This window comes from Hyperolius riggenbachi, chromosome 3 (assembly GCF_040937935.1).
Source record: "Hyperolius riggenbachi isolate aHypRig1 chromosome 3, aHypRig1.pri, whole genome shotgun sequence".
Lineage (NCBI taxonomy): Eukaryota > Metazoa > Chordata > Amphibia > Anura > Hyperoliidae > Hyperolius > Hyperolius riggenbachi.
This window is the reverse complement of record NC_090648.1, coordinates 441,155,175-441,183,005: the sequence shown is the minus strand read 5'-3', so window position 1 is coordinate 441,183,005 and position 27,831 is coordinate 441,155,175. Positions and strand designations below refer to the sequence as shown.

Genomic DNA, 27,831 nt, shown 5'->3' with positions numbered 1-27,831 from the left:
GTGTGGACCAACACTTATTATTGTTTATTTTATAATGTTGTGTTTTGATTGATCTTTCTGTTTACTTCCTGATCCACCGTGAGGGGTGGTCACTTCCTATGTCACTTCCTGTATGGGCAGGTATATATTTGAATGTACTGCACTAGTTTAATTGGCATTGAGAAAGGTTGTGGACAACCGAAACGTCTGCCTTGCCTGTATCATATTGTTTTGCTCAATAAAGAGCCGTGTGCTGCAACTCCTCGCTTTATTCTTATATGATCCAGAGGGATTGGGCTCCCTCAGTTGCGGGCACACAGAATCACAGTATAGTTGGTGTGAGCTGCTGATCCCCCCCGGACTCTATATATATATATAGATAGATAGATAGATAGATAGATATTATGATATCTATATCATCTATTCATGCCTTGTATGCAACAAACACTGATGTAGCCAAGCCAACAAAATCAGATGAGACGCAGAATCTGTTATCACTATCACGACGACAGACAGAATGTCACACAAGCTCTCCTGGTCCCCAGCTATGTCCTCCCACTGTGCAGTGTTCACACGGGTCAATGCTCAGACACAGACCGTGAAACACAGACAAACTATCTGCAAGGTGATAAACTGCAGAAGTCCCGATGGAGGAAATCAGGGGAAAACCATTCACTATCACAGCTGGATGGCTCATCAGTTCCATGTCTCTGCAAGGATCGCTGCATGCTGTCTCTGCCCGGCGGAAAAGCAACTGGCTGAGTTGGATTTTAGTCTATTAATATTTTATTCACCATTTTAACCCCAAAATGCAAGGAAGGCAAATTGCACTTGGAACAGCTTTTCAGTATAGGGTGGCTTTTTGGTTATTAAGCATCTAGAAAAAAACCTGCTGGCTCTGGTTATACATAACTTAGGCCTCTTTCACACAGGCCGGTGACATGGCCTCTGCCTGACCACCGCTCCGATTAATTTGCTCAGTTAGGGCCAGTTCACACAAGTGTTAAACCGGCTTCAAATGAATGTCTCTCTTCACTCAAGCGTTGTCCACTCCCATTACTTTTACAAATGGCAAGGTGTTCAGCGACTTCAGTACCTCTGAAGCAAGGCTGTACCGTCTGGCGACCCATGGACGCATGTGGACTCAGGCCGCAATTGCTTGCACGCTATGTCAGGCCCCCACCTCAGTCTGGCCCATCTTTTGTTTGCGCTCAACTGTCCCCTGAAGCCAGGACACTGATGCTCTGCCCCCTCCAGCCAAAAAAAAAATCTGGTTCTAGACACACACCCTGTCCATGAAGTTGGACAGTACTGCTCTAAAGCAACAGCAAACTGGCTCTGGTAGTTCTTCTGGGTGCCCAGCCTTAAAGAAAACCTGAACTGAAAATTAAAAAAAGTCAAAATAAGCATACACAAGTCATACTTGCCCTCCATGTAGTCTACTCCTCAGTGTCTTTCTCCTGTCCCGCGTCCTGTTTGTTCACTGTGAAGTCTGATCAAGGGAATTTTCCGTCCTCCATTTTGAAAATGGCCATTACCCATAACAGCTTTCTGGTCAGCACACAGTTAAACTGTAACATCGCCCACTTGAGCCATAGGGAAACATGGACATTACCTGGTACATCAGTTTTCCTCTTAGCTATAACTGACAGCAACTGATATTTTACTGACAGCAACTGATATATTTCAGATCTGACAAAATATTGTCAGAACTGGAAGGGATTATTGTCAGAAGAAAATGGTGAGCTTCTGAGAGGAACTGATGGCAAGGTAACTAATGTATTTGAAGTTACCTCATGTGTTTATTTTAAATATTTTTACTCAGTACAGGTTCTCTTTAAAGTTAACCAGAGAGGATTAAAAGGTAAAAGTTTTATACATACCTGGTGCTTCCTCCAGCCCTATCAGTTTGGATCGCTCCCACGCAGCCGTCCTCAGGCTTCTCCCTCTTCGGTACCGGGTCCTGTAACTTGGACCAGTCAACGCAAGCAAAGTGTGCTCCCTCCGCCGAAGAATAGCACTGCGCAGACACAGTAGCTCCCAGCTGCCAAATAGAAATGGAGAGAGCGTACTGCGCATGTTCAAACTGGCCGCGGCTGGCTGAAGTTTTGGGACCCAGAATCGGAGCAAGAGAAGACTGAGTACGACGGCGTGGGAGCAATCAGTGCGGATGGGGTTGGAGGAAGTCCCAGGTATGTATAAAACTTTTACTTTTAATCTTCTCTGGTTAACTTTAACCGTTATGGTGTACCCCCCGCCTACCCCAACAAACAAACACACACACATATTGGATTAAAAACTGAGCATCATGACACGCAGAACCAGGGTACCCGCACTGGTTTTCCCCACTTTTCAAATGTAGTCAACCCCCTGGCAAGAAACAGAACAGACAAAGCACAGCAGTATGTGGATCCAGCATGAACATACCTCTGTGCTTACTTTAAGTAGCTTTTCTTTGAGTCAAGTGTCCTTTAATGGAGAGCTTTAACCAATGATTTAACTTCATCCCAATCAGTAGCCGATACCCCCTTTTCCAGAAGAAATCTTTACCTTTTCTCGAATAGCTCATCAGGGGGGTCTGTGTGGATGATATTGTGGTGAAACCCCTCCCACAGTGTGATGTCAAGACCATTTAAATAGATTGGTCCATTTTCAACCTGCATACATTTGCATAAACATTTGCATAGTTTTGGAAGAATTTGCATCTCATTGATCATCCCTAAGGTGCGTACACACATGCGACTATAGTCGTTTGTAACGATCGTTCCCCGATCTTTACCAACGACGATCGTTACAAAAAACGAACCACCGACTATTAAGGCAAACGACGGACGAGCCAAATCGCTACAAAAGAAAGTTCTGTCTCGGCGGATTTTAACCAACGATGATCGTTTGCAAAAGTAGTACATCGTTGGAAACGATCGTTCGTACTAGGCTTGACATGCGCATTTCACTATTTCTCCATGGAACTTCTCATTTTTATGCGCAGGCGCAATAGTTGCTTTCTGTGATGTAACGTTCGTTCTAACGATCAGATCGTTACACACATTTTAAAACTACCTTTACTTAGGTCGTTCTTTCATCAATTAAAAGTTCGTTCGTCCTTAACGAACGATCGTTGTCGCATGTGTGTACGTAGCACTACTGACAGTTTGCTCTCTGTGAACCTCATTGCATTGTGGGAAATGATGGCTTTTTTTCAACTGCCAAGCAAGCAATATCTCCCTCTGTGCACAGAACGCTCAGTAAAGGTGGCCATACATGGTACAGTTTTTCAATTAGATAATTTAGTTTGATTATTCCGTTAGATCGAATATAAAGATTTTTCCAGCATGTCCGATCATTTTTCCCGAAAAAACAGGATAATGGTTTGAATTTCTTGATCGAAAAAAAAAATATATTTTCAACTTTCATTCAATTCGATCTTTTAGATCGAATAAACGGGAAAATCGAATGTTTTTATTGTACCGTGTATGGCCACCATAACAAACATTTTGATCATATCACCTGACAGAACTAAAAATGTCACCACCAGTGTTAAAGCGGAGAGATGAAAAACGAACTATAACAAGTAACTTGTCTACATATCTTATCTAAAGTTTAGATAGTTTACATAGCAAATCTAGCTGCAAACAGTTTTAATAGAATATGATTATTTATTCCTGTGATACAATGACAGCAGCCATGTTGTTTGTAAACATTACACAGAGGCAGGCTTATCTGTATCTTGAGCCATCAGCCTAATCCCCTCTCCTCCTCCCTCCTCCCCTCTACCTATGAAATCAATGGCTAGTAACACCTCCCCCTCCTCCTGCCCAGACTGAGCTCCCATGAGCCCTTGCTACTGCCAAGGCTCTCTGAAAGCCCGTGGGCGTGGCTTTTTTATTTTATAGGGAATTAGAGTATTAAAACAAAACAAAAAAGTATTTGGCTTGAGGCTAGATTCACAGTGGGACGTTGCGTTTTGATGCCACGTTAAAGTCGCACCGCAAGCTTACAACGCAACGCGCCCAAAAAGTGGCAACGCAGCGTTACCGTCGCTTACAGCAAATACAGTAAAAAATACAGGCAATGAAAAGTATGCTTCCAAGTCATTACTGAGCATGTGCAAACAGTCCAACGCAGCTAATAACGTGTATAACGCACTGCATGCAGTACTTTTACTTAACGTGCAGCGTTAGTCGCCAACGCAACGTGTGCACTGTGAACAGGGCATTGATTTTTCATTGCAGTGAGTTATTCTGCGTTAAATGCTGTTTTAACGCGCAACTTTAACGTCCCACTGTGAACTTAGCCTGAGGAATGCCCTATAAACAATAGGAAAGGAACACAATTATGCAATGTGTAAAAAGTTCACCTCGGATCTACTTTAAATTCCAGAAGGTAAACCAGGGAGAGGAAAGATTTTACAATGGGCAAACAATGACTAAATTCTTTAGTTGTTTTTTTTTTACTGCAGGTTCTCTTTAAAGCCTAAAACTCACTGCTGGCATGGTGCGGACCCAATAATGGAGGAGGAGCCTGCCCTGGACATGGTGCAGACAAGCAGTACATATCTGTAGCAATTGGCTGGCAGAGCAGCGCAGATATCAGCGGTTCAGACTATACATGTTACTTTAGTGACACACACAGACGCACAAGGCTGAGAAAGAAAAGGTGGGGCTTCTACTACAGACCATATGTGAAGGCTGCAGCACACTGCTGTGCGCTGCCCTGCACTGCTCCTAGCAATCTAATTGTGCTCTGGGCACCGCACAAACAGCTGTGGCCTGACTCGGCCTTGCATTGGTCCACGGCCCACGGTGCTTGTAGACCTCTATCCATTGATGACCAAAATGTTCACGTCTAGCCAAGCAGGTAAATAGTTTTCTGCAAATCTCAATCAACTTATAACTCCAGTGAAGGGAACTGTAGGATGCTCACTAATCCATAGACATGCTCAGGCCTCAAGCATTCGGTAAAACAAGAATTTAATCAGTTCATCTGGTAAACCAAAAGCTCCCTAATTTCTGTATACAGACTTCAGCACAGGTGTGTCTGCATTCCTAATTTTTATTATTTTTACTTACATAGCAATAAACAAACATATGGTTTCACAACAACACTATTAGGAAATTCAGAAGTGCAAACGTAATTCAGAAGTAAGCAAACGTGGTCATGGGAACTTTTATCTTTCTTATAATCATTTGCCTCTGGTAAATACTCGAGCCTATCAGAGGAACACAATGAGTGACACATCAAAATATCTGAATTTTTCTTTGTGTTGGGGGGGCTGTAACCAAATTCTGAGTAAGCTCACCACTACAGAAAGCAATGAGAACCTTCTCAGTCAAGGCATAGAGAACTGAGGGAAAAAACAAAACAAAAACGTAGAATGTTTAAAAATCTCCCACACCGCTATCTGCGTTCCTATTGGGGTAATTTAATCCCACAAAGTAGCACTAACTAGGGGAGCAGTGCGCATTACTGTATTAGTGTAAAGCGCGTTGCTATGGTACCGCACAGCATACTCAGACTTTATGTAACCCAAGCATCTAAGTGCACAAATCAGCAGTCATGACCAGTTTGATTGCCCATTTGCACCCCGCCCTGTCACGCACCTGATGATTTGGTAACGTAATCCAGAACACACTGTTGGATGATTGCAAAATACACAATTCAACTGTCAGTACTATATAAATACACGTCCAAAAAAAGAGACACTTTATTTGTCAAAAGAGGTGTGGGGTCCTGGGGTTTTCCCCTGAACATCGGACCCCGCACAATAAAAACATGAATCAGTGGGCCCCCTGAAGCCCTGACAACTGGTCCTGTCCCAGCCAATAAGCATACAGCCAATCAAACTAGCCGGCAGAGTCCCAAGTGCGCTAAGCCCAGTGCTGCACATATTGCAATGCTATATAAGCATGGTTGCTGACAAGGCTTGCATATCTCACCACTCCACATCTTTTCCCCATTGCGGCCTTAAATTGGTCGAATCGTCAATCGAGCATGCTTGCTGTGGCACCTTTTTTCCTCCGTTTCAATAAAATGATCAAATCGGATGATCGATCGGGTTGCAAAATTACTAGGCCACTTTTCCTGCTACGTACTGCAAATAGATTTTTAACAGATTTGTACCTTGCAACCTATTATATACAAATCTATAGAACTGCTGCTGCAGGGCAGACTAGCAGGATGCATTGGGGGATCCAATACAGTCACATAACGTACATGTCACCAGGTCACAGGAGGCAGGCTGCCAGCTGGTGATGGAGAAAGGACCCAGGTGGGAGGCTCCGCTACAAATCCTCTGCAGGGGCCCCAGGGAGCAGTATTTTTAGATGGGGGAGATCTGGAGGGGGGTCTGTCGATTTTCCACTAATCTAGCACACAACGCTTTTCCAGCAAGATCTTTCAGTCCACAGCAAACAATCGTTTTAATCAATTTCTAACAGAAAGCTCTGGCGGCCATCTTGGTGCATCAAGCACCTTTTTTGTAGTCTGTTTTTGACAATCAATGATGGGTTGTTTTTCCTGCTAACAACAGTCCAACAACCTTAAAGAGACACTGAATCGAAAAAAAAAACCAAAAAAACACTTATGATCTAATGAATTGTACGTGTAGTACTGATAATGAATAGAACATTAGTAGCAAAGAAAAGTCATTTTTATTTTTAGATATATAGGTTTTTTATAACTGCATAATTCTGTCATATTTGCAATTACATGCCACACACTGTATATAAACTATAAAACAAGCAGAGCTAATGACCCTTTCAACTTCCCTGCTGTAAAACTTATCTAAATCTGTGTTTATTTGATGTAAGCGCTCAAGAAAACAGCACTGTAGCTGACCAAAGTTGGGTCTGAGAGCTCAGAGAAGCTCTTTTGTATAGATAACGACTAAAGTTTCCTAGTCTTCCTGTACTGGAACCAATATTAGAATCATTTCTTTGTTACTAATGCCATTTCTTAGCTGTACTACACATACAGTTTATTATAAGTTTATTTTCGCTTCAGTGTCTAAGGCCCGTACACAACCAAACCGCCTGATTGCTGTCTGACTTTGGTCTTTTGGACGACAATCAGTGGGGTGTATGGGCAGAAAATGACTAGACCACCAGCTGATTACAGGCGGTTTGCCCAATCTAACCAGCAGATCAACTCACATGACTGTTGGACTGATATCCTGCAGATGGCCGCGTGTGTACAAGTCATTTGAACAACTTGTATTTGTTTTGAATGCGGCCGTATTATGCAGTCCGTCATTCCGCTTGTGTGCACAGTATGCGAATGATTTGGTCGTTGAGTTGGTTGGTGCACAGAAAATACAAGACGTGTAATTGCTTGGCTGGATAGTGTACTGGATAATGGCTCTGCCCACGGGAGACCAGGGTTTGAATCATGGATCTTCCTTTTCAGTAAGCCAGCACCTATTAAGTGAGGAGAACTTGGGCAAAACTCCATCACATTGCTACTGCCTATAGAGCACATCCTAGTGGCTTAAGTTCTGGCGCTTTGAGTCTGCCAGGAAAAAAGCACAATATAAATGTTGTCTTGTCTTGGTTAGAGCGAGGGTGTCGTGTGGCGTTGGTCGTGCGCTTTGTTTCAACGTTTCTATGAGGCTTTAGTAAATAAGTTGCAGATGTGTACAGGCACTTAGCCTTACATATGCACCATTATTCTCAGCATAAACACCAGCCAAGCTTTGTACAAGACAAAACCACCAACCCCCAAGAAAAACATCGCAGAAGTTCCATCAATCACACAAGAAAAACCTCTTGAAGTATATTAAAGTGTGGGAAACTGGAAGAACTGGTTCTACATACAAACCTAAATCACCAAAGCAAATTATCCCCTGTCATTTCGGGTGTATTTTTGGAATGTTTTGTCAGTGGGCAGTAATCCCAAACTATTTTAGTTTTAAGAACCACTCTTGCATAAATAAATAGTTTTATTGCTTTCATAGGGGAAAAAAGTTATAAAGAAAGGAGTCCAATTACTAGATGTATGCATTGAATTATTCAGCACGGCACCGTACATATGAAATGAACAAATGGCAGTGCAACTTTAAACAAAAAAAGGGAATCTTTAATTCAGTGAATAGAAAGAATAAAGGGGATTCCCATGGTTCAAGTTCCATTATTATTAGTATTTATATAGCGCCAACATCTTCCGCAGCGCTGTACAGAGTATATTGTCTTGTCACTTAAAACTGTCCCACAGAGGGACTTACCATATAATCCCGATTCCCTACCATAGTCTTATGTCTGTTGTGTATGTATCACGTAGTGCATGTATCCTAGTCTAGGGCCAATATTCTATATATAAATGTTTAGTAGTCTACGGCCAATTTAGGGAAGCCAGTTAAAGGGAACCTAAACTGAGAAGGATATTGATTTTTCCTTTTCAAGTAATACCAGTTTGCAGATTCTCCTGCTGATCCTGTGTCTCTAAGGGCCCGTTTCCACTTATGCGGTGCGAATTAGTCACGGAAACCGCAATAACGAATTCGCACGCAGATGCAAATTTTACCGCGACTTACCGCAAATTCGTGGGCGTTTTCGCATGTTAGTAAGTATGCGAATTTAACCATGTCAGTGCCTGTGTGATTTTACATTGATTTTATGCAAAAAAGCCTGTGAATTCGCAGTAAAATTTGCATACGAAAAAAACACATGCGAATTTCCTATTAAAAACATTGTATGCGAATCGCACACGGCAAGGCGGTGTGCAAATTCTGAGGGCTCTGCCGTGCAGATTTTTCCTGCACACAAAACCGCAGCAAGTGGAAACAGGCCCATCCACTTGTATTGGTTATGCGAATCTACATGCAGAAAACGCATGCAGATTCGCTCTAGTGGAAACGGGCCCTAATACTTTTAGGGCCCGTTTCGACTAGGAGCAGTGCGTAGCAGCATCACACTGCAGGTGTCCTGAAACACATGCACGGCAATGGAAGAGTTTCCACTGCATGCAGTGTGGAGCGATCCGAGAATCTGCAGCATGCTGCAGATTCTCGCGCGCCCACAGCCACGTCACATCTCCTCAATACACTTCCGCATCAAAAGATGCGGAAGTGATGCGATGCGGCTAGGTAGCCTCATTCGCATCACTAAAAAGTGGAAACGGGCCCTTAGCCACAGCCCCTCAATGAGCATGCAGAACAGGTGCTCTGACTGAAGTCAGACTGGATTAACTGCATGCTTGTTTCAGGTGTGTGAATCAGCTACTTCTGCTGACAAAGATTAGCAGCACTGACAAGTAAGTGGTATTGTTTAAAAGGAAACATCCATATCCCTCTCAGTTAAGGTTCCCTTTAACTTATCTGTATGATTATGGGATGTAGGAGGAAAGCGTAGTGCCCAGAGGAAACCCACGCAGACAAGGGGAGAACATACTAACCCCGTGCAGATAATGCCTGGCCGGGATTCGAACCGGGGACCGAGTGCTGCAAGGCGAGTGTGCTAACCACTACGCCATTGTGCTGCCGTTATGTACCTTGGCACAACAGGAAGACCTGTAATACTGTAGTAATAAGAATGATAATCAACAACAACAACTCTATAGCATTTTTCTCCTGTCAGATTCAAAATGCTTGAGAGCTACCACTAGGTGCGCTCAAATAGGCCAAACGTTAGGGTTAGGGAGTCTTGCCCAAAGACTCCTTACTGAACAGGTCCAGCCAGGATACGAACCCTATCTCATGTGTCAAAAGGTGGTACCAGTAGATTATCCAGCCACTTGTATGTGTCAGAAGCATATATAGTTCACTCCATAACCATGTATGGTTATGGGGTGAACTATATATAGCTGGTAGGAGGAAGAGTTTTAGAATGGTACACAAGTATCAAATCGAAAGATACAGCTCCAAAGTCCACTCACAGATTCAGCATAGATAGGTCTCATTATAGGAAGAGGAACTACTACTACTTTATTTGTTTCTATAGCTTTGTCCTTTTGATGTGGTTGAAGCTACAGTTGTCATGGAATCACACTCCAAATGTATAAGTGTAAAAAACAGGATAACGCCACAGTGTCAATCTAAAACCTCAATAGCAGCCTCGCACTGTGAGATGATCATTTGTGCTGAATTTTGTCACAAACAATGAGAATCAAAATAGAAATTTAATCACAAGGTCTTAGGCCTGATGCAAAAACCGATAGCAGATTTTGAAACGCTTTTTCTTATTTTTCTGTAGCGTTTCAGCTAGCGTTTTGCGTTTTTGTGTAGCGTTTTTGGTGTAGTAGATTTCATATATTGTTACAGTAAAGCTGTTACTGAACAGCTTCTGTAACAAAAACGCCTGGCAAACTGCCGTTTTTCAGAGCGGTTTGCTTTTTTCCTATACTTAACATTGAGGCAGAAACGCATCCACAATCCAAAAAATGCCTCACCCCGGGAGTATGCGTTTCTGCAAAACGCCTCCCGCTCTGGTGTGCACCACCCCATTGAGATACATTGCCCAAGCGTATCCGCAGCCGCAAGCGGTTCGCAAAACGCAGCCGAACCGCTCTGGTGTGCACTAGGCCTTATAGCAGACAGTGTTTTAACTTCATGGGGTTGCCTAGAATTATCTGTTCTGTCCTCTCTAGGTAGTGTGTACATTCAAGCACTACCACAATCATGGCAGCAGACACAGTGATGTAACCTTGTATACTACACACAGGAATGAGCATCAATTCTTGTGTGAGCCTCCAGCAGGCTGCATGATAGCCAGAGAGGTCAGCCCTAATTACACTGTTACATGGAAGAGTCATAAGAAACACTTGTCACCATTATGAGGATAATAGCACTCCATATTGTTAAATGTATAAGTATATAATATTCTCATAATCAGGGGTTCCTCTTTAAAACTAACACACCTTGACAAAATTATACATAATACAAGCTGAAATATGCCAAGAATCCAAACAAGTATGCATAATAGTACCTTTAAGCTGGCCATTCACTAAGGGCCTGTTCCACTACACGTGGATTCTGGATGCCGAAAAAACTGACTTCCAATGAATGCCTCTATGGGCCTGTTTCCACTAAACGCAATTTTTCTGATGCAGATTTCCCATAGGCATTCACTGGAGTCAGTTTTCTGCATCCAGAATCTGCGTGTTGTGGAAACAGGCCCTTACAAATTTCCACCCAATGTTCCAAAATGATCGATTTCTTTCAGAAAAGGATTGATTCAGAAGGTATTGAATCCTGCCACACACAGCACATCAATTTACAACAGATTCCAGCAGGAAATCTATTAAAAATCGATTAAACTACAGCATTCAGTGTTCTCCCCAGGCTCTTTTAGCCGGGTGCTCCACCCGGCTAGTTTTGATGGGCACCCGGCTGCCATTGGCTCACCTCCTCCTATACTATAAGCAGGGTTGCGCACAGAAGCACCGGCTCTCAATTTCTCATATTGCCCCACCCGGCTACTTTTTCATGCCACCCGGCTGGAAAAAAATTCTGGGGAGAACACTGGCATTGCACTGTTCAATGCAGTGTAACGCTATGGGCCATGGATCTACCAATGCTCCCGCCCCCAATCACCCAAAATGTTCCATCCATACTTTTGATCAGTTTTTGATCGATCTGACATTTTGAGGAATAGATTCCCAGCATATATATTGAATGGGGAAATTGATAAGTGTATGGGCACCTTTAGTATCTATGCAAAAATAATTTTAATGAGGCACTACTCCAATCTCTAATGCATAACTGCAGGAGCAGCCGTGTATAGAAATTTAGACCACATCGAAAGGATCAGGCATAGCTTGACAAAGGAGCAGGAGCCTCCTCCAAAACGGGCTAATTGGACCATGCCTTGTAAGGGTTTTTCGCCTTCCTCTGGATTAACAGGGGTATGTGAGGGGGCGGGCTAGCGTTGTACTTTGTTCTCTGGTTGAACTCGATGGACGTATGTCTTTTTTTCCAACCCAAATAACTATGTAACTACTCTGTAACTATGACAGCCTAATTCATTCATAAAAGAGCTTTGATGGTGGCGGCCTGATCTTTTCCATGTGAACTACTCGGGTGGTGACCGAGCGAGGAGCGACCTTGGCACATCCATTTATATTATTGAAGGGAGTGCATCTTTGCCACTACTACTTTAGAAATTTTGACCATGAAAATAAAATAAAGTGCTCACTTTTGCATAAAATGGAGAAACACTTTATTTGCCATTTGCCAAGAGAGAGATGGCGCTTTCTCCTTAATATCAGACCCCACACCTTAAAAACATGAATCAGTGGGACCACAAGACTCTACTGCTAAACCCTCTGACAAATGGACCACTGCCAGCCAACAAACATACAGTCACAGTAGCCGGCAGTGTCCCAAAGGCACTGAGCCCATCGCTACACAGACTGCAATGCTATATGAGCACGATTGCTGACAAGGCTTGCGTATCTCACCACTGCTTTCCCCCGTTGCAGTTAACACAGATGATGCACAGCCTGGCAGAGCGTTGTGGTCACTGCTGAGATGGTTCTCTTGCCAGGCAAACGTGCTGTGCGGCCGCACACACATGCCAGATCTTGGAGCTCCGGGTTATTACACACGTGGGTCTTGGGGTCCAGCTGGTTAAGCTCCTCCCACAGCACTCTACCTTTAGTATGTGCATGTCTTATGTAGAACTTTTTTGGGGGGACCACACCTGCTTGCGTCACCCACAACAGACTGCAGGCGCCTGCTGGCAGTCTATGCGAATCGCATGCGCTTTGTGATTTTAGGCGGCGGGAATTCAGTTTATTAAATGCAAGGGTACCAGTGACTATTGCACACTACCTCTGCCGGATTATGGTTTAGCCTCATCTCCTACACTCAAAGAACAATCTCAAAAGGAGAAAAAATAAAATAAAAAAGTGGGGGGAAATCAGCCCCTCCAAATATCTAATAGCTCTAAAACATAGCCCTTTATCGAGTAAAAAAGGGGGGCTGCTGTAGTGATGGCCCTGCTGTTTCAGGCGATAACAGTCTTTCATCAGCTGAGCAGTCCTAAGGTCAGAGGACTGCTCAGCCTGATGAAAGGCTGTTATGCCTGAAACAGCAGGGCCATCACTACAGCAGCCCCCCTTTTTACTCATTTTAATATGATTCAATAAAGAGCTATGTTTTAGAGCTATGAATTACATATTTGGAGGTGCTGATCCTTTTTTTTTCAATTGGATCCGAGCAGTCCACTTCATTTTTTTTCATTGCATGTGAACGGATGATCTCTCTGCAAATGGAAGAACAATCTGGGCAGCATGGAGAGCTCAGTGGACTCACTGCTGTCGTATCTATACAGTGACTGAAAGCTACACAGAGGAACAGAGTACCCAGCAAGCTTGTGGTGAACCAGAACTCCTAGGAGTGTGTAAGGGGCTATAATGAACCAAAAAGCCCTCCTACTAAAGTGCTACGAAAAACAGAAGATTGCTTTCCTAAAACAGAAAGTATTTGCAATAATGATACTGTAGGGGGGGGGGGGGGGGAAAGGAGTTGAACTTACCCGGGCTTCTAATGGTCCCCCAAGGCATCCTGTGCCCACGCAGCCGCTCACTGATGCTCCGGCCCCGCCTCCGTTTAACTTCTGTAATTTCTGACTTTAAAGTCAGAAGACCCCTGCGCCTGCGTTGCCGTGTCCTCGCTTCCCCTGATGTCACCAGGAGCGTACTGCGCAGGCACAGACCATACTGGGCTTGTGCTATACACTCCTGGTGACATCAGCGGGAATGAGGACACGGCAACGCAGGCGCAGGGGTTTTCTGACTTTAAAGTCGGAAATTCCAGAAGTGAGCCAGAGGCGGGGCCGGAGCATCGGTGAGTGGCTGCGCGGGCACAGGATGTCTGGACCATTACAAGCCACGGGTAAGTTCAACTCATTTTCCCCCGACCCCCCCTACAGTATTCCTTTAAGGTTGGGCGTGAGCTCTGAGATGTCTCCCAATGCATCACTGCTGAAATACGTTTTCCAAAGCTACACAGCAAAGTAAAATTAAGTCTATTAACCCTTTCGGGGCACTTTTTTTGTTCAAACACTAGTTTGTTTCCTAAAAGTACTAACTGTGCAGCTAATCTATTGGGGCACCGGAGTGAAAATCAGGAGTTCAGGTATTTCCATTAGAAATGCTGGATGAGATTTAAGTAACCAAGATTGTAGATTGAACAGCAAGCACCTCCAGCTCCTCCTCCCTCTGCCACAGAGCAGCAAAATCAAAAAGGATGCAAAGGTCCACAGTTTCATCTCCTATGATACTAACACACCTGCAGTTATATATGACGCTGTGCATAAACCAAACAAGTGGTTTTACAAATAACTAAACAGGTTTGGCAAGCTCCTCCTCCTAATTAACGCCAGAAAAAGAAACACAGGCCGACCAGAACATTTATAAACCCATTATAAATTCTGCAAGACCAAGCAGTTTCTAAAAAGGGTGTCATACTGTGGCAACGTATCCCAACTATTCTAGTGAGGATTTGTGTTAAGCTGTGCAACCGGCTACTGTGCTGATTCTACCATTATTAGAGACAGTGACAGATTAGAACAGAATAGAGGGGGGACTGAACTCCAGCCAGTTTACATGGGAAAAGCAGCAGCAGCAGCATTCCATCTCCTTGGCCTAGCTGTCCTTCTCGTTCTTCTGCATTTCTAGGTAGTGGAAGAGCAAGAACATCTCCTATATGATGTCATATGGCTTCCGAAGCAGTGCAGATAGAAATGGAGATGTGGTGTCAGTGTAAGGACAAGACTAGGGATAGCCAAAGAGATAAAAACGATTCAAAGAGGAAGCAAATTTTTATGCTTAACTTATCCATCTTGAAATGGACCAATCAAATGCTGCACCAGCTCATTCCATTTGTCCTTTTTCAATCTGCATACATTAGCATAAAATGTATTATCTGCGTTGACTACCAGGAGGATTACAAGAAACACCAGGCTGGCAGAAAAGCCTTTACACATACTAAAGTGTGTTTTTGTTTCCTGCAAAGCTCTAGCATTAGTGCAGCTGTCCCAGAACATTAGTTAGTAAGTTCGCACTGCATTTCACACCCTGGGTGCCACTCATTTATCCACTGTTCACAGTCCCACTCCTATCTCCATAGAACACAGACAGTTTGGCTATGGCTAAGCAGTGTATCAGGTACAGCAATCACTCCTAATACCGTTGTCCAGAATGATCATCAAGGTAGTTATAGGCAGGTAGGTAGTAAATTATCTCTTCCTTGCAACACATTTCTTCTGATAGTTTATTGGTAACTTGAATGTAAAGAGCCTCTACACGTCCGTCCTACATGCTGGGGTTTGTGGAGGCAGATCAACATACACTGTTCATTGCGTCCGATTTTGACTTGCATCAAGTTTATTTTTTGTTCCAGCTTTTACATACGGTGTTGACTTCCAACTATTTTGTATTTATTGACCAATACTTTTTACAGGTAAATGGCACAGCCATGGGGTCCAGTATGGCCCCGCCCTACGCAAACATCTACATGAATACTTACAAAGAGAGTTTTGTATATGTTACGGCGAAAACCAGAAATCGGCCAATTCTATAATTGGTCGGCCGTTTCTAGAACTGGCCGATTTGACGTCTGCCAAAGTCCAAAATGCTGGAAATTTCTGACATTGGCCGGCCAGTTTGCAAAATGGCCAAAGTCAGTCGGCCAAAGTCCAAAATGGAAAATGCACAAATTTCAGATCAATAAAGGAAACCTGTGATTTTTTTTTTGATTTTTTTTTTCTTCACTTCTGCCAGCCCCCCTGCAGCCACCCTGTGCCTGCGACGGTACTTAGGGATCCTCCGGTCCACCGCTGCAGCTCAATTTGACTTTTACCAACTTTTAAGTCGACGGCCACTCCGCCTCCGCGGCCCTGGCCACGTGCGTCCTCGTTCACGCTCTTGTCGTCTGAAGAGTCCTACACAGGATTTTTACTGCACCTGTGAAGCACGGGAGCTTGAACGAGGACGGATGTGTCCAGGATGACACAGGCTCACTGGCCAGCGACTGAAGAAAGTGAAACTGAGCCGCAGCGGAGGACCAGAGGATCAGAGTACAGGCGTGGGTACAGGGCGTCTGCAGGCCATTCCTTCTCACCTATCAAATCCCCCCCCCCAATTTTCCGTATCCCCCCCCCCCCAATTTTCCGTATCCACCCCTCTTCCCCCCCCCCCTCCCTTTTTATTAGATTTCATTGACCTCATGTCTCACCTTTGTTCCCTCAGTTCCTGAGGAGGTGGAAGGTGGGGGACAAAGCAGCTGGCAGCATGGGTACTTGCAGGAAAGCGGCAGCAGAATGAAAGGTGCCCTGGGTCCTTTCAGGCCGCTCTCAGAATCAGCTGGCAGCGGGCAGAGTTGAGCGGGACTTTGCAGCTGATTCAGCTGACAGCGGCAGGAGAGTGGCAGAATGAGAGGAAGAGGAAGCCCGGGTCCTTTCAGGCTGCTCTCGATCTTGGCTGGCAGCAGGGAGAGCGGAGCGGCATCAGAGAGAGCACTAGCTGAGCGGGAATTAGCTGAGACTGAGCGTGACTTGGCCAGCAGCAGGGAGAGAGCAGCTGGCGGCGTGGAGCGGTGAGCGAAACTTCGGGACTTGGCGGGCCACGTTAAGTCACAACGCGTTCTGGCCGGCCAAAGTCCGCAATTCATCCACATTTTGTATATTGGCCGAATCAGCCGGCCACTTCGTGTTTTGACTGGCCAGAACCTGAAGTGGCCAGACTTCGGGTTCTGGTCATAACATATATACCAATGCCATTTTTTAAATATGCCAAAGTTTGTTTTAGCTATACTGATGATGTTTTTTGCCCCATAGCACTCAAAAAAAATGGCGCTGTGGCCCCTGACCTAAAAAGTTTGGACACCCCTGGCTTAGATATATTTATTGAAGGACCACCTTCAACCCTAGATAAACTTTGTTGCTACTTTTTATTCACAGTGTGGGGCTATCAGATTGAGATAGGTCAAGTATCATTTTTTTGGACAGCACAGTCAGTTTGACTGATGGTAAATTACATACTGAACTCTATACTAAACCGATCGATCGCAATGCAATATTGTGCTACCCCAAGAGTCAATTACAGCGAACAGGTTGAATTGTGGATGATACTTACATGCGGGAGTCCAGCTCTGAAAAATGTAAAAAAAAAAAATTTAAATTCTGGCTACACTGTACCCTCCTGATTTGGTTGATGGTGCATGCAGGAAGATGAGGACTCGTTAGACCCCATGAGAGTGGGAGAAGTGGTACATCCCCATGCTTAAACTGTGTTCACCGCCATTCCATAATCAGGAGTTCATATGTTGGTAAATGTCTCTATATACGTTGTTTACCTATTAAAATGCCCATGTGGCCTGATCTAAGTAGGTCAGACCACTACTAAGTTTAAAGTTAAGCTTTCAGCCCACAAATATACTATACGCAAGGGGTTAACCGTTTCCTGATTAATTTGTCCCTTTTCACTTTGATCAGTGTAACCATCATGTGTGTCAATTACGTTGTTAAAGTACACATCCGAGGAAAATTTTAAATTAAAAAAAAAAAAATCAAGATCTACTTATCCGGGGCTTCCTAGCCCCTGACAGCAGATATGTCCGGCACCGGAGCTCTGGTGTCACGTGGTCCCCTCCGTTGCAGGTGTCCCCTCGCCAAGTCAGAATCTTCTGCGCCTGCGCAACCGCACCACTCGCGATCCAGTGGCTGGGAGTGTTCTGCGCAGACAGTAGTCCTGCGCCTGCTCAGAACGCCCGAGGCCGTGTGAGCACGAACGTGAGCACGCTCGTGCAGGCACAGAAGATGCTGACTTGGTGACTTGATCTGTCATATCGGCTGCCAGGGGCTGGAGGAAGCCTTGGGTAAGTAGATCTTGATTTTTTTTTTCGGGCCTTCCCTTTAAATTATTGAGGGGATACCTCCTTAGAAAATAGGTGGTGACCAATACAGGAGGCTCCTACTTAGAGAGGCCTATTGGATCAGGACACCTGACTATTTAGAACCACGGGCCCTCAATCGTGAATATGATTTGACACCCCTTTTATAACCCTCCTTGTGTATGTTTATTTTACAGATTGAATGATTGCTTTATTCATTCATCCTCTGTTGCAGAATTCTGCTCTGACCCGAGCTGGATGCGTTTGCATGGGCAGTGGGTGGTGTGTGTTGCAGTGGCCTGTTGCGGATGATGTGTATGGTGGGTGGCACTGGACAGAGATCTTAGATGTGGCCTCCAGTCGCCACAACCAATGTCATGTCATTTGCTGAGCAGTATTAGCTATTGCATCCAGCATATACGTGGCGTTGGCTCCTCCCATCTCTGCTCGAGTAGCCCATCGGCAAGTGGCTGTCAGGACACGTGTTGCTTGGCAACTCTGCCCACCACTTCCACCGTGCATGTTATAGACAGTGGTTCTCCATCTGGTCAACCAGATAGAGGGAGGTGCTGTCTACAGGGACGTTGGCCTCCAGGGGTGGTGCATCTTGCCCGCCCAAGTCACTCTTATTCACAAGGCAGTCCTCTATGCACATTGATCTGCTGTTCTACACATAGGTTCCCCATCGGGTATGCCTGTTGCAACGTGTCCTGTGACTGGCTGTGTACTCAGCTGATTAGTTCTATTGCAAATATCATGCCCCCCACCCCCCCACCCCCCCACCCTCTGGTTAGCAGTGCAGCTTGCAAGTGGTTTGTGAGAGGCATACACATGGATTGTTAGCGATCAGTATGGATCAGATGGTGGGCAGATGTGGGACACTACAGGAACCCAGGCTGGCTGGATGATCTACCATAGTCTTTATATGCTGTACACTATTCTACACTTGTGAGTGCATTTCCAATTTTAAATTTAAATTAAACATTTTATGATCAGCAATGATAGATTGTTTCTTGGAGGTGATGCCGAATTACTCTATGGGAGTTTGGTATCCGCTGCAGGAACCTGTGGAATATTGTGAGGCTTGATTATAGTCCATATTTGGTAAGCCTTATGGGGTGTGTGGAGCCATCACCCTCACTAGTGCACAGGTGCTGTTTTAAGTATGCCGACAAGGTGTCAGAGGTGGAACTGTTACTCCGGTAATGCACCATATATAGTCTTTTTCTTTGACTGCAGATACTACCTGGCAGGACTGGAAACAAGCAGGACTCGCACACCTATTGCTTGCGCAGTGGATGCTAACCATTTACTTATTGTACAATTGTATACTGCCCCACACCCACATCTTTACTGTGGTAAATGGTGTCCACCTTTCAGTGTGAACTGACCTAGGATTGGGTGAGCGCAGCAGTATTCACAAACTCTACCCCTCTGCTTTGCCCCCCCCCCCCCCCCCACTCACCATCCAATCAATGTTACATTGATAAAATGATTCAGCTTATGCAGCCTTACTCTCATGCTGTTTTGCAGTGATCCCTTCACCCTCAACTCCCTTGCTAAAGGATAGCCTATCGTGATCAATTTTTCAGATGATACAAGAAAAAGGTACATCAGTCAAATATGGTATCTGTCAGGCCTCTTGCACACTACATGCGATTCTGATTTTTTTTTTTTATACACATCTGATTTTTTATTCCGGTTAAAAAAAAAACGTAGCAGCATGCAGTATGTTTTTTAATCGGAATCAAAAATCGGATCAGATAAAAAAAATTATTTGGAATTGCATGTAGTGTGCAAGAGGCCTTATATAGATGTTTTCATATTTTTAGTAGTTTGCTAGATCCTCACAACATTGTGAAATAGGATCTACACATAATGTAGTGGGGACCCCAGTCACAGGCCTGAGCATACAGGTCTGGACAGGAGAAGTCTGTGGAATCTGAGAAAGCTCCTCATGAAAGGGATTCGATCACTGAATATGTATATAAGGACATCATTCTGACAGATCTGAGATGGGTGGGACAGGATGTCACCAAAAAGAGCAAAATTTTCCTCAGAAATAAGTTTACAAAATAACAAGAACTAAACAGAAAACAAAGAGAGACCAGACAGTATGTGTCAGGATACAGTAGGCACTTTGTGTATATTTTATCATTAAGGCTAGAGAGCCACTACAAGTGCTTTGTGGGAAATTGAAAAGCTCCCGCAATTTCCCAAACTACAGAAGTGCTGCGATTTCACCACAATTCCCACAGCAATTGGGACTTGGTTCTGCAGCCACTAATGCGTGCTCAGTACAACAAAGCTACTTGTGCAGTGGAAAAAGCAGTCCATAGGCATCTACTCTACTGGGCATGTGCGGACCGTATTTGCACGTGCCCTGTATGAACGCGCTCATACAAGTCCTTGTCAGGTATGTTCAGAGGGACCCAGCAGTGGAACAGGGGGCTCGAGGAGGACCTGGAAAGCCTATGGACTATATAGAGCATACATGTCAAACTCTGGCCTGTGGGTCAAATCAGGCCCTCTGTGCCATCAAATTTGGCCCTCAGGTGGTTTCCCCACTTTGCATTATGTTTGGCCCACTCTAGACCACCAGAGAAGCTATATTGGAGGATAAGTCCTAGCTCAACATGGAAGCCATATGGGGAGGAGGACAGCACTAGATAACAGGGAACTGTATAGGAGAGGGAAGGGGGTCAATAGATGAGGGAGGGAAGACCACTACCATCAGTGAACTGTATACGGGATGGAGAGGGGCTATTAGACACCAGGGAACTTTATAAGGGAGAGAGGTGGCCACTAGACATTCAGGTAGGACGGCGACTTGGTGCCAGAGCTCAATTTTGGCCCACTTTGTATTAGAGTTCGAAACCCCTGATCTAGAGGCTTCTCATCGAGGTAGCATTCTTGAACCAACCAACTTGTACAAGACATGTTTAGGCCCAGCTGTGATATCCCCAGAGATGTATGCACACCTCCTGCGGTGAAGCTATATTAAAATGAAATAATACTATATGTTTCTGTGGAGTATAGCCAATGTAAGCAAGCACAATATACAATACCTCACTCCGTAAACAGGCACAAAATGCTCTGGGGTAAAGAAAACCATTAAAAAAAAATGCTGTTTTGTACATTCATATATAGAGTATTTAAGTGAGAACCTGTCACCAGCTATACATTCAGATACATTGTACTGACAAAGTTATACTTCCATACATTCAGGTACACAGGGTATTTGGGTGAGGAACTGTAGCCTTGTAAAACGCTAAACCTTCACTTATAATTCTATACATTCAGGCATATTGAATACTGACACAAGTAATCTGAGCCAAGTATAACCTTATAAGATCTACTAAAAAGTATTGGCTACTACATATTGATGTGTCCACTTTTGGTTATACAGTAAAACAAACAAGAGTACTAGGTATATTTCCATTCATTCAGGGTAAGGGCAAAACAGTGAAAGGCCATTTACAAAATCCTGGTTGTCAATGACCTTTGTGACACTTTTAGTTTGCAACTTTTACAACAGTGGGGGAGCCCCTATCAACAGGTATAATTTGGTGTATTACAGGAAACCCCATAGTACTGTGAGAGGAAATGAGACCAAGTACAATGTCATGCAATTAACATCACTGGAGGAGGACCTGTTGCCAGGTATAATGCCATACATTCAGGCCTGCAGATCACTGGAGAAGGACCTGTTGTCAGGTATAATGCCATACATTCAGGCCTGCAGATCACTGGAGGAGGACCTGTTGCCAGGTATAATGCCACACATTCAGGCACACAGATCACTGTAGGAGGACCTGTTGTCAGGTATAATGCCATACATTCAGGCACACAGATCACTGGAGGAGGACCTGTTGCCAGGTATAATGCCATACATTCAGGCCTGCAGATCACTGGAGGAGGTGCTGTTGCCAGGTATAATGCCATACATTCAGGCCTGCAGATCACTGGAGGAGGACCTGTTGCCAGGTATAATGCCATACATTCAGGCCTGCAGATCACTGGAGGAGGACCTGTTGCCAGGTATAATGCCATACATTCAGGCCTGCAGATCACTGGAGGAGGTGCTGTCGCCAGGTATAATGCCATACATTCAGGCCTGCAGATCACTGGAGGAGGACCTGTTGCCAGGTATAATGCCATACATTCAGGCCTGCAGATCACTGGAGGAGGACCTGTTGCCAGGTATAATGCCATACATTCAGGCCTGCAGATCACTGGAGGAGGACCTGTTGCCAGGTATAATGCCATACATTCAGGCCTGCAGATCACTGGAGGAGGGCCTGTCGCCAGGTATAATGCCATACATTCAGGCACGCAGATCACTGGAGGAGGACCGGTTGCCAGGTATATTACCATACATTCAGGCCTGCAGATCACTGGAGGAGGACCTGTTGCCAAGTATAATGCCACACATTCAGGCCTGCAGATAACTGGAGGAGGACCTGTTGCCAGGTATAATGCCACACATTCAGGCACACAGATCACTGGAGGAGGACCTGTTGTCAGGTATAATGTCATACATTCAGGCACACAGATCACTGGAGGAGGACCTGTTGTCAGGTATAATGCCATACATTCAGGCCTGCAGATCACTGGAGGAGGGCCTGTTGCCAGGTATAATGCCACACATTCAGGCCTGCACATCACTGGAGGAGGTGCTGTTGCCAGGTATAATGCCATACATTCAGGCCTGCAGATCACTGGAAGAGGTGCTGTTGCCAGGTACGCCATACATTCAGGCACGCAGATCACTGGAGGAGGTGCTGTTGCCAGGTATGCCATACATTCAGGCACGCAGATCACTGGAGGAGGTGCTGTTGCCAGGTACGCCATACATTCAGGCCTGCAGATCACTGGAGGAGGTGCTGTTGCCAGGTATAATGCCATACATTCAGGCACGCAGATCACTGGAGGAGGACCTGTTGCCAGGTATAATGCCATACATTCAGGCACGCAGATCACTGGAGGAGGACCTGTTGCCAGGTATAATGCCATACATTCAGGCACACAGATCACTGGAGGAGGACCTGTTGCCAGGTATAATGCCATACATTCAGGCCTGCAGATCACTGGAGGAGGACCTGTTGCCAGGTATAATGCCATACATTCAGGCCTGCAGACCACTGGAGGAGGACCTGTTGCCAGGTATAATGCCGTACATTCAGGCCTGCAGACCACTGGAGGAGGACCTGTTGCCAGGTATATTACCATACATTCAGGCCTGCAGATCACTGGAGGAGGACCTGTTGCCAGGTATAATGCCATACATTCAGGCCTGCAGATCACTGGAGAAGGACCTGTTGCCAGGTATATTACCATACATTCAGGCCTGCAGATCACTGGAGGAGGACCTGTTGCCAGGTATATTACCATACATTCAGGCCTGCAGATCACTGGAGGAGGACCTGTTGCCAGGTATATTACCATACATTCAGGCCTGCAGATCACTGGAGGAGGACCTGTTGCCAGGTATAATGTCATACATTCAGGCCTGCAGATAACTGGAGGAGGACCGGTTGCCAGGTATAATGCCATACATTCAGGCACGCAGATCACTGGAGGAGGACCTGTTGCCAGGTATAATGCCATACATTCAGGCCTGCAGATCACTGGAGGAGGACCTGTTGCCAGGTATAATGCCATACATTCAGGCCTGCAGATCACTGGAAGAGGACCTGTTGCCAATTATGCCATACATTCAGGCCTGCAGATCACTGGAGCAGGACCTGTTGCCAGGTACGCCATACATTCAGGCACGCAGATCACTGGAGGAGGACCTGTTGAAGGTATAATGCCATACATTCAGGCACGCAGATCACTGGGGGGGGGGGGGGGGGGAGGACCTGTTCCCTCCATACTAGTGCGCAAGTAAAGCAATCTGTGCAGGCTTGGGGGGTCCCAGCTTGGCACAAGTCTGCTTTAGGTGACCCAGCAGGAAACCAGGGCTGTGGAGTCGGTACAAAAATCTTCCGACTCCTCAGTTTATGAAACCTCTGACGCCAACTCCAAGTACCCAAAATGGTTCTGACTCTGACTCCTTAGTCTAATACTTACCAGGGCTGTGGAATTTGTACAAAAATCATCCGACTCCCAACTCCGACTCATCAATTTATAAAATCACTGACTCCGACTCCACAGCCCTGCAGGAAACTTCATAGGAAACAGCTCTCCAATCACAGCACTCTCTACTGCACAAAGTGTTGATTAGCTGAATAGTGTGGGCTTAGTTCACTACAACCTATCTAAAACCTAGCAGTTCGAGAGGGTGCTGTTCACCCAATCATGTTACCAGAATTTCCCTATGAGGTTTCCTGTTGGGTCCCTTAACTAGACTAGCGACCCCGCTCTAGATCAGCAAGAAGGATGTGGACAAGGGAAGCCTCTGACTTAACTAAATACTCAAATTGGGCACCTTTTTTCAGTACATGAACAGTTTTGTGGAACATAAATGAATGAATCATTTGCATCAGGGCTGTGAAGTCGGTACACAAATCTTCCGACTCCTCAGTTTATGAAACCACCGAATCCAATTTCGACTCCGGGTTACCCAAAATTGCTCTGACTCCGAAACTCCGACTCTTTAGTCTAATACTTACCAGGGCTGTGGATTGTGTACAAAAAATCATCCGACTCAAACTCCGACTCCGGGTACCCAAAATTGTTCCGACTACACAGCCCTGATTTGCATATTCACTCACTGAGCTGATGTGATGCATTATGGGAGTAATGTCTTGCTCAAATGAAGCTGAGTATTTGCAAAATATTCTGTTATAAGATTTATTTAGCATGTATAATGCAATAATTGAAATATAGAGTAGTGGGAGAAGCACCTGTCAACAGGAATAATTCTGTACATACAGGAACACTGAGCACAGGAGGAGGACCTGTAGTCACGGATAATTTAATACATTCAAGCAAGCAGATCACTGGAAGAGGACCTGTCGCTGCATATAATGTGGTCAAATTGTGTAGGCATAGTTTACTATAACCTATTGGAAACCTAGCAGTTCAAGAGGATGCTGTCCACCCAATCACGTTAGCTGAATTTCCCTATGAGATTTTCCCACTGGGTCCCCTAAAGTTAACTAGCACCTAATTCTATACCATCAGGTACACAGAACTTAGGGAGGACCTGTCACCAGGTATACATATCTATACATTCAGGTGCTTAGTACTCAGGGGGACTCATCAGCTGGTATACCTTTGTATACATTCAGGCACACAGTGCTGGGGGGGGGGCTGTCACCAGTTATACATGTATAAACATTCAGGTACACAGTACTGGGGAAGGACCTGTCAACTAGCAGAATTCTAAAAATCCAGGTACACAGTACTGGGGGGACCTGTCACCTGGTATAATTCTACAAATTCAGGTACACAGTACTGGGGGGGGGGGGACCTGTCACCTGGTATAATTCTACATATTCCGGTACACTGTATTGGGGGGACCTGTCACCTGGTATAATTCTACACATTCCGGTACACAGTACTCGAGGGACCTGTCACCAGGTATACCTCTATATACCGTACATTCAGGTGCACAGTACTGGGGGAGGACCTGTCACAAGGTATACCTCTCTGAAGTCGGTACAAAAAAAAACATCCGAATGACTCAGTTTATGAAAACGACTTTTACTCCAGGTATCCAAAAATGTCTGACTCCTCGGCTCCACGGCCCTAGCAGGGCTATGGAAATGGTACAAAAAAATAATAATTTGACTCCAACTTCGACTCCTCAGTTTTTAAAACTGACTGACTTCAGGTAACCAAAAATCACTATGACTTGACTCCACAGCCCTACCTCTATATACATTCAAGTACACAGTACTGGAGGGGACCTGTCACCAGGTATACCTCTTTATACATTCAGGTGCACAGTACTGGGTGGACTTGTCAGCTGGTACACAGTAGTGGCAGTGGGGAGGAGGGGGGGGGTGACCTGTCAGCTGGTATACCTCTAGATACATTCAGGTGCACAGTACTGGGTGGACCTGTCAGCTGGTAAACCTCTACATACATTCTGGTATACCTCTATTTACATTCACAGTAGTGGTGGGGGGGGGGGGGGGGCTGTCAGCTCGTACACCTCTATATACCTTCAGGTACACAGTAGTGGGGGGGGGGGAATCTGTCACCAGGTACACCTCTATACACATTCAGGTGCACAGTAGTGGGGGGACCTGTCAGCTGGTACACCACTATACACATTCAGGTGCACAGTACAGTGGGAGGACCTGTCAGCCGGTACACCTCTATACACATTCAGGTGCACAGTAGTGGGGGGGGGGGGGGAATAGGTCCCCAAGTACACCTCTATACACATTCAGGTGCACAGTGGGGGGGGGGGGGTCTGTCACCAAGTACAACTCTATTTACATTCAGTTGCACAGTAGTGGGGGAACCTGTCAGCTGGAACCCCTCTATACACATTCAGTTGCACAATAGTGTGTGTGTGGGGGGGGGGGGGGGGTCTGTCATCAGGTACACCTCTGTTTACATTCAGGTGCATAGTAGTGGGGGGACCTGTCAGCTGGTACACCTCTCTACACATTCAGGTGCACAGTAGTGGGGGGACCTGTCAGCTGGTACACCTCCTCTATACACATTCAGGTGCACAGTAGTGGGGGGACCTGTCAGCTGGTACACCTCCTCTATACACATTCAGGTGCACAGTAGTGGGGAGACCTGTCAGCTGGTACACCTCCTCTATACACATTCAGGTGCACAGTAGTGGGGGGACCTGTCAGCTGGTACACCTCTATACACATTCAGGTGTACAGTAGTGGGGGGACCTGTCAGCTGGTACACCTCTATACACATTCAGGTGTACAGTAGTGGGGGGACCTGTCAGTTGGTACACCTCTATACACATTCAGGTGCACAATACAGTGGGAGGACCTGTCAGCTGGTACAGTTCCGGATACAGACTCTGTTGTCACACAAGACTTCAGGAAACTTACAAATTTCTTAGATTTCTCTCCTCCTCCCTCGTCCGGTGCTTTGAGCTTCTTCTTCTCCTTGTTGCTCTTCCCTGGAGCAGGGGGCCCCCCTCCATAGCCTCCTTCTCTATATCCTCCTCCTCCAGCTGGCGGATCCATGCCGCCGGTTCCCTCTCCCCAGAGGCCTGGCTGGACAAGGAGTAAGGTATAGGGTGCTGCGCTGTAGTCCCCGGGCTGTGATAGGGCTCCGCGGTACCGGCCCCTCTAGCAGAGCAGTCCTTGGTTCAGTCCGGGTTCCTCTGGGTTGGTACAGTCCGGGCCCGCTTATCTCTTCCACCAGTTCTCGCCGCTTCCCCTGCAGCACACGCTGCTCGCTCCTCATTAGCATAAACGCTGCATATTCATGAGCAAGCGTGCAACAGGCGAAGCCATTCACACGTGAGGGCGGAAGAAAGGGCAAAACTACACTTTGAAATAAGTTCTTCCTCAATGCTTCCGGGTTCAGACCAAACCAAAGTAAAAAAGTAGGGAAGGACCACAAGCGTATTGCTGCTTTTTTCTTGTTAGCTACATGTGGGGGGAGATTTTCAGTTCTTGCTGTTTGCCTGGAATGTTCCCTCTCTTGCCTCACACGGAATGCAGCTTCTCTTTTGAGTATTGAAAAGAATGATGGATGTACCATTTACAGCTTATGAACTGAGGGGCTGAGTGGGCGTGCTTTGCGCTGTGCGCACAACGATGCTACCATCTGCTGGCCACAGCCAGGATAAGCACTTCTGGATTGCTTTATGTCAAAGAAGCGCCAAGCTGTTCATTCATTCTTCACAGCAGTCAGCAGGCTTAGTATCTGCAGACTGGAGATGTACACAGTTTACAAAGCATTGTTGTAAAGAGGCAATGATCTGATAACAGATCACTACTTCTTTGATAGCATGTATGGAATCTGTGAAAGGTTAATTTTGGCGAACTTTAAGGTTAGGGTCACACTTGAGGCCGCGGGTAAACACAAAGCTCTCCCGCTTTCCCTTGGCCAAATCTGCACTCTTAGCCAGCTGAGAGCAGCAG

At 45.5% G+C, this 27,831-nt stretch overlaps 1 protein-coding gene across 1 annotated transcript in view; it reads right to left on the bottom strand.

Moving 5' to 3' along the window:
- Positions 1 to 27,377, bottom strand: part of DIAPH1 (diaphanous related formin 1) — a 239,636-nt gene extending 212,259 nt beyond the window's left edge. The window contains exon 1 of the mRNA XM_068277775.1: positions 26,788 to 27,377. Coding sequence (XP_068133876.1) covers positions 26,788 to 26,925 — 138 coding nt within the window. The 5' untranslated portion in view covers positions 26,926 to 27,377. The remainder of the gene's footprint in view (positions 1 to 26,787) is intronic.
- Positions 27,378 to 27,831: the final 454 nt, after the last annotated feature.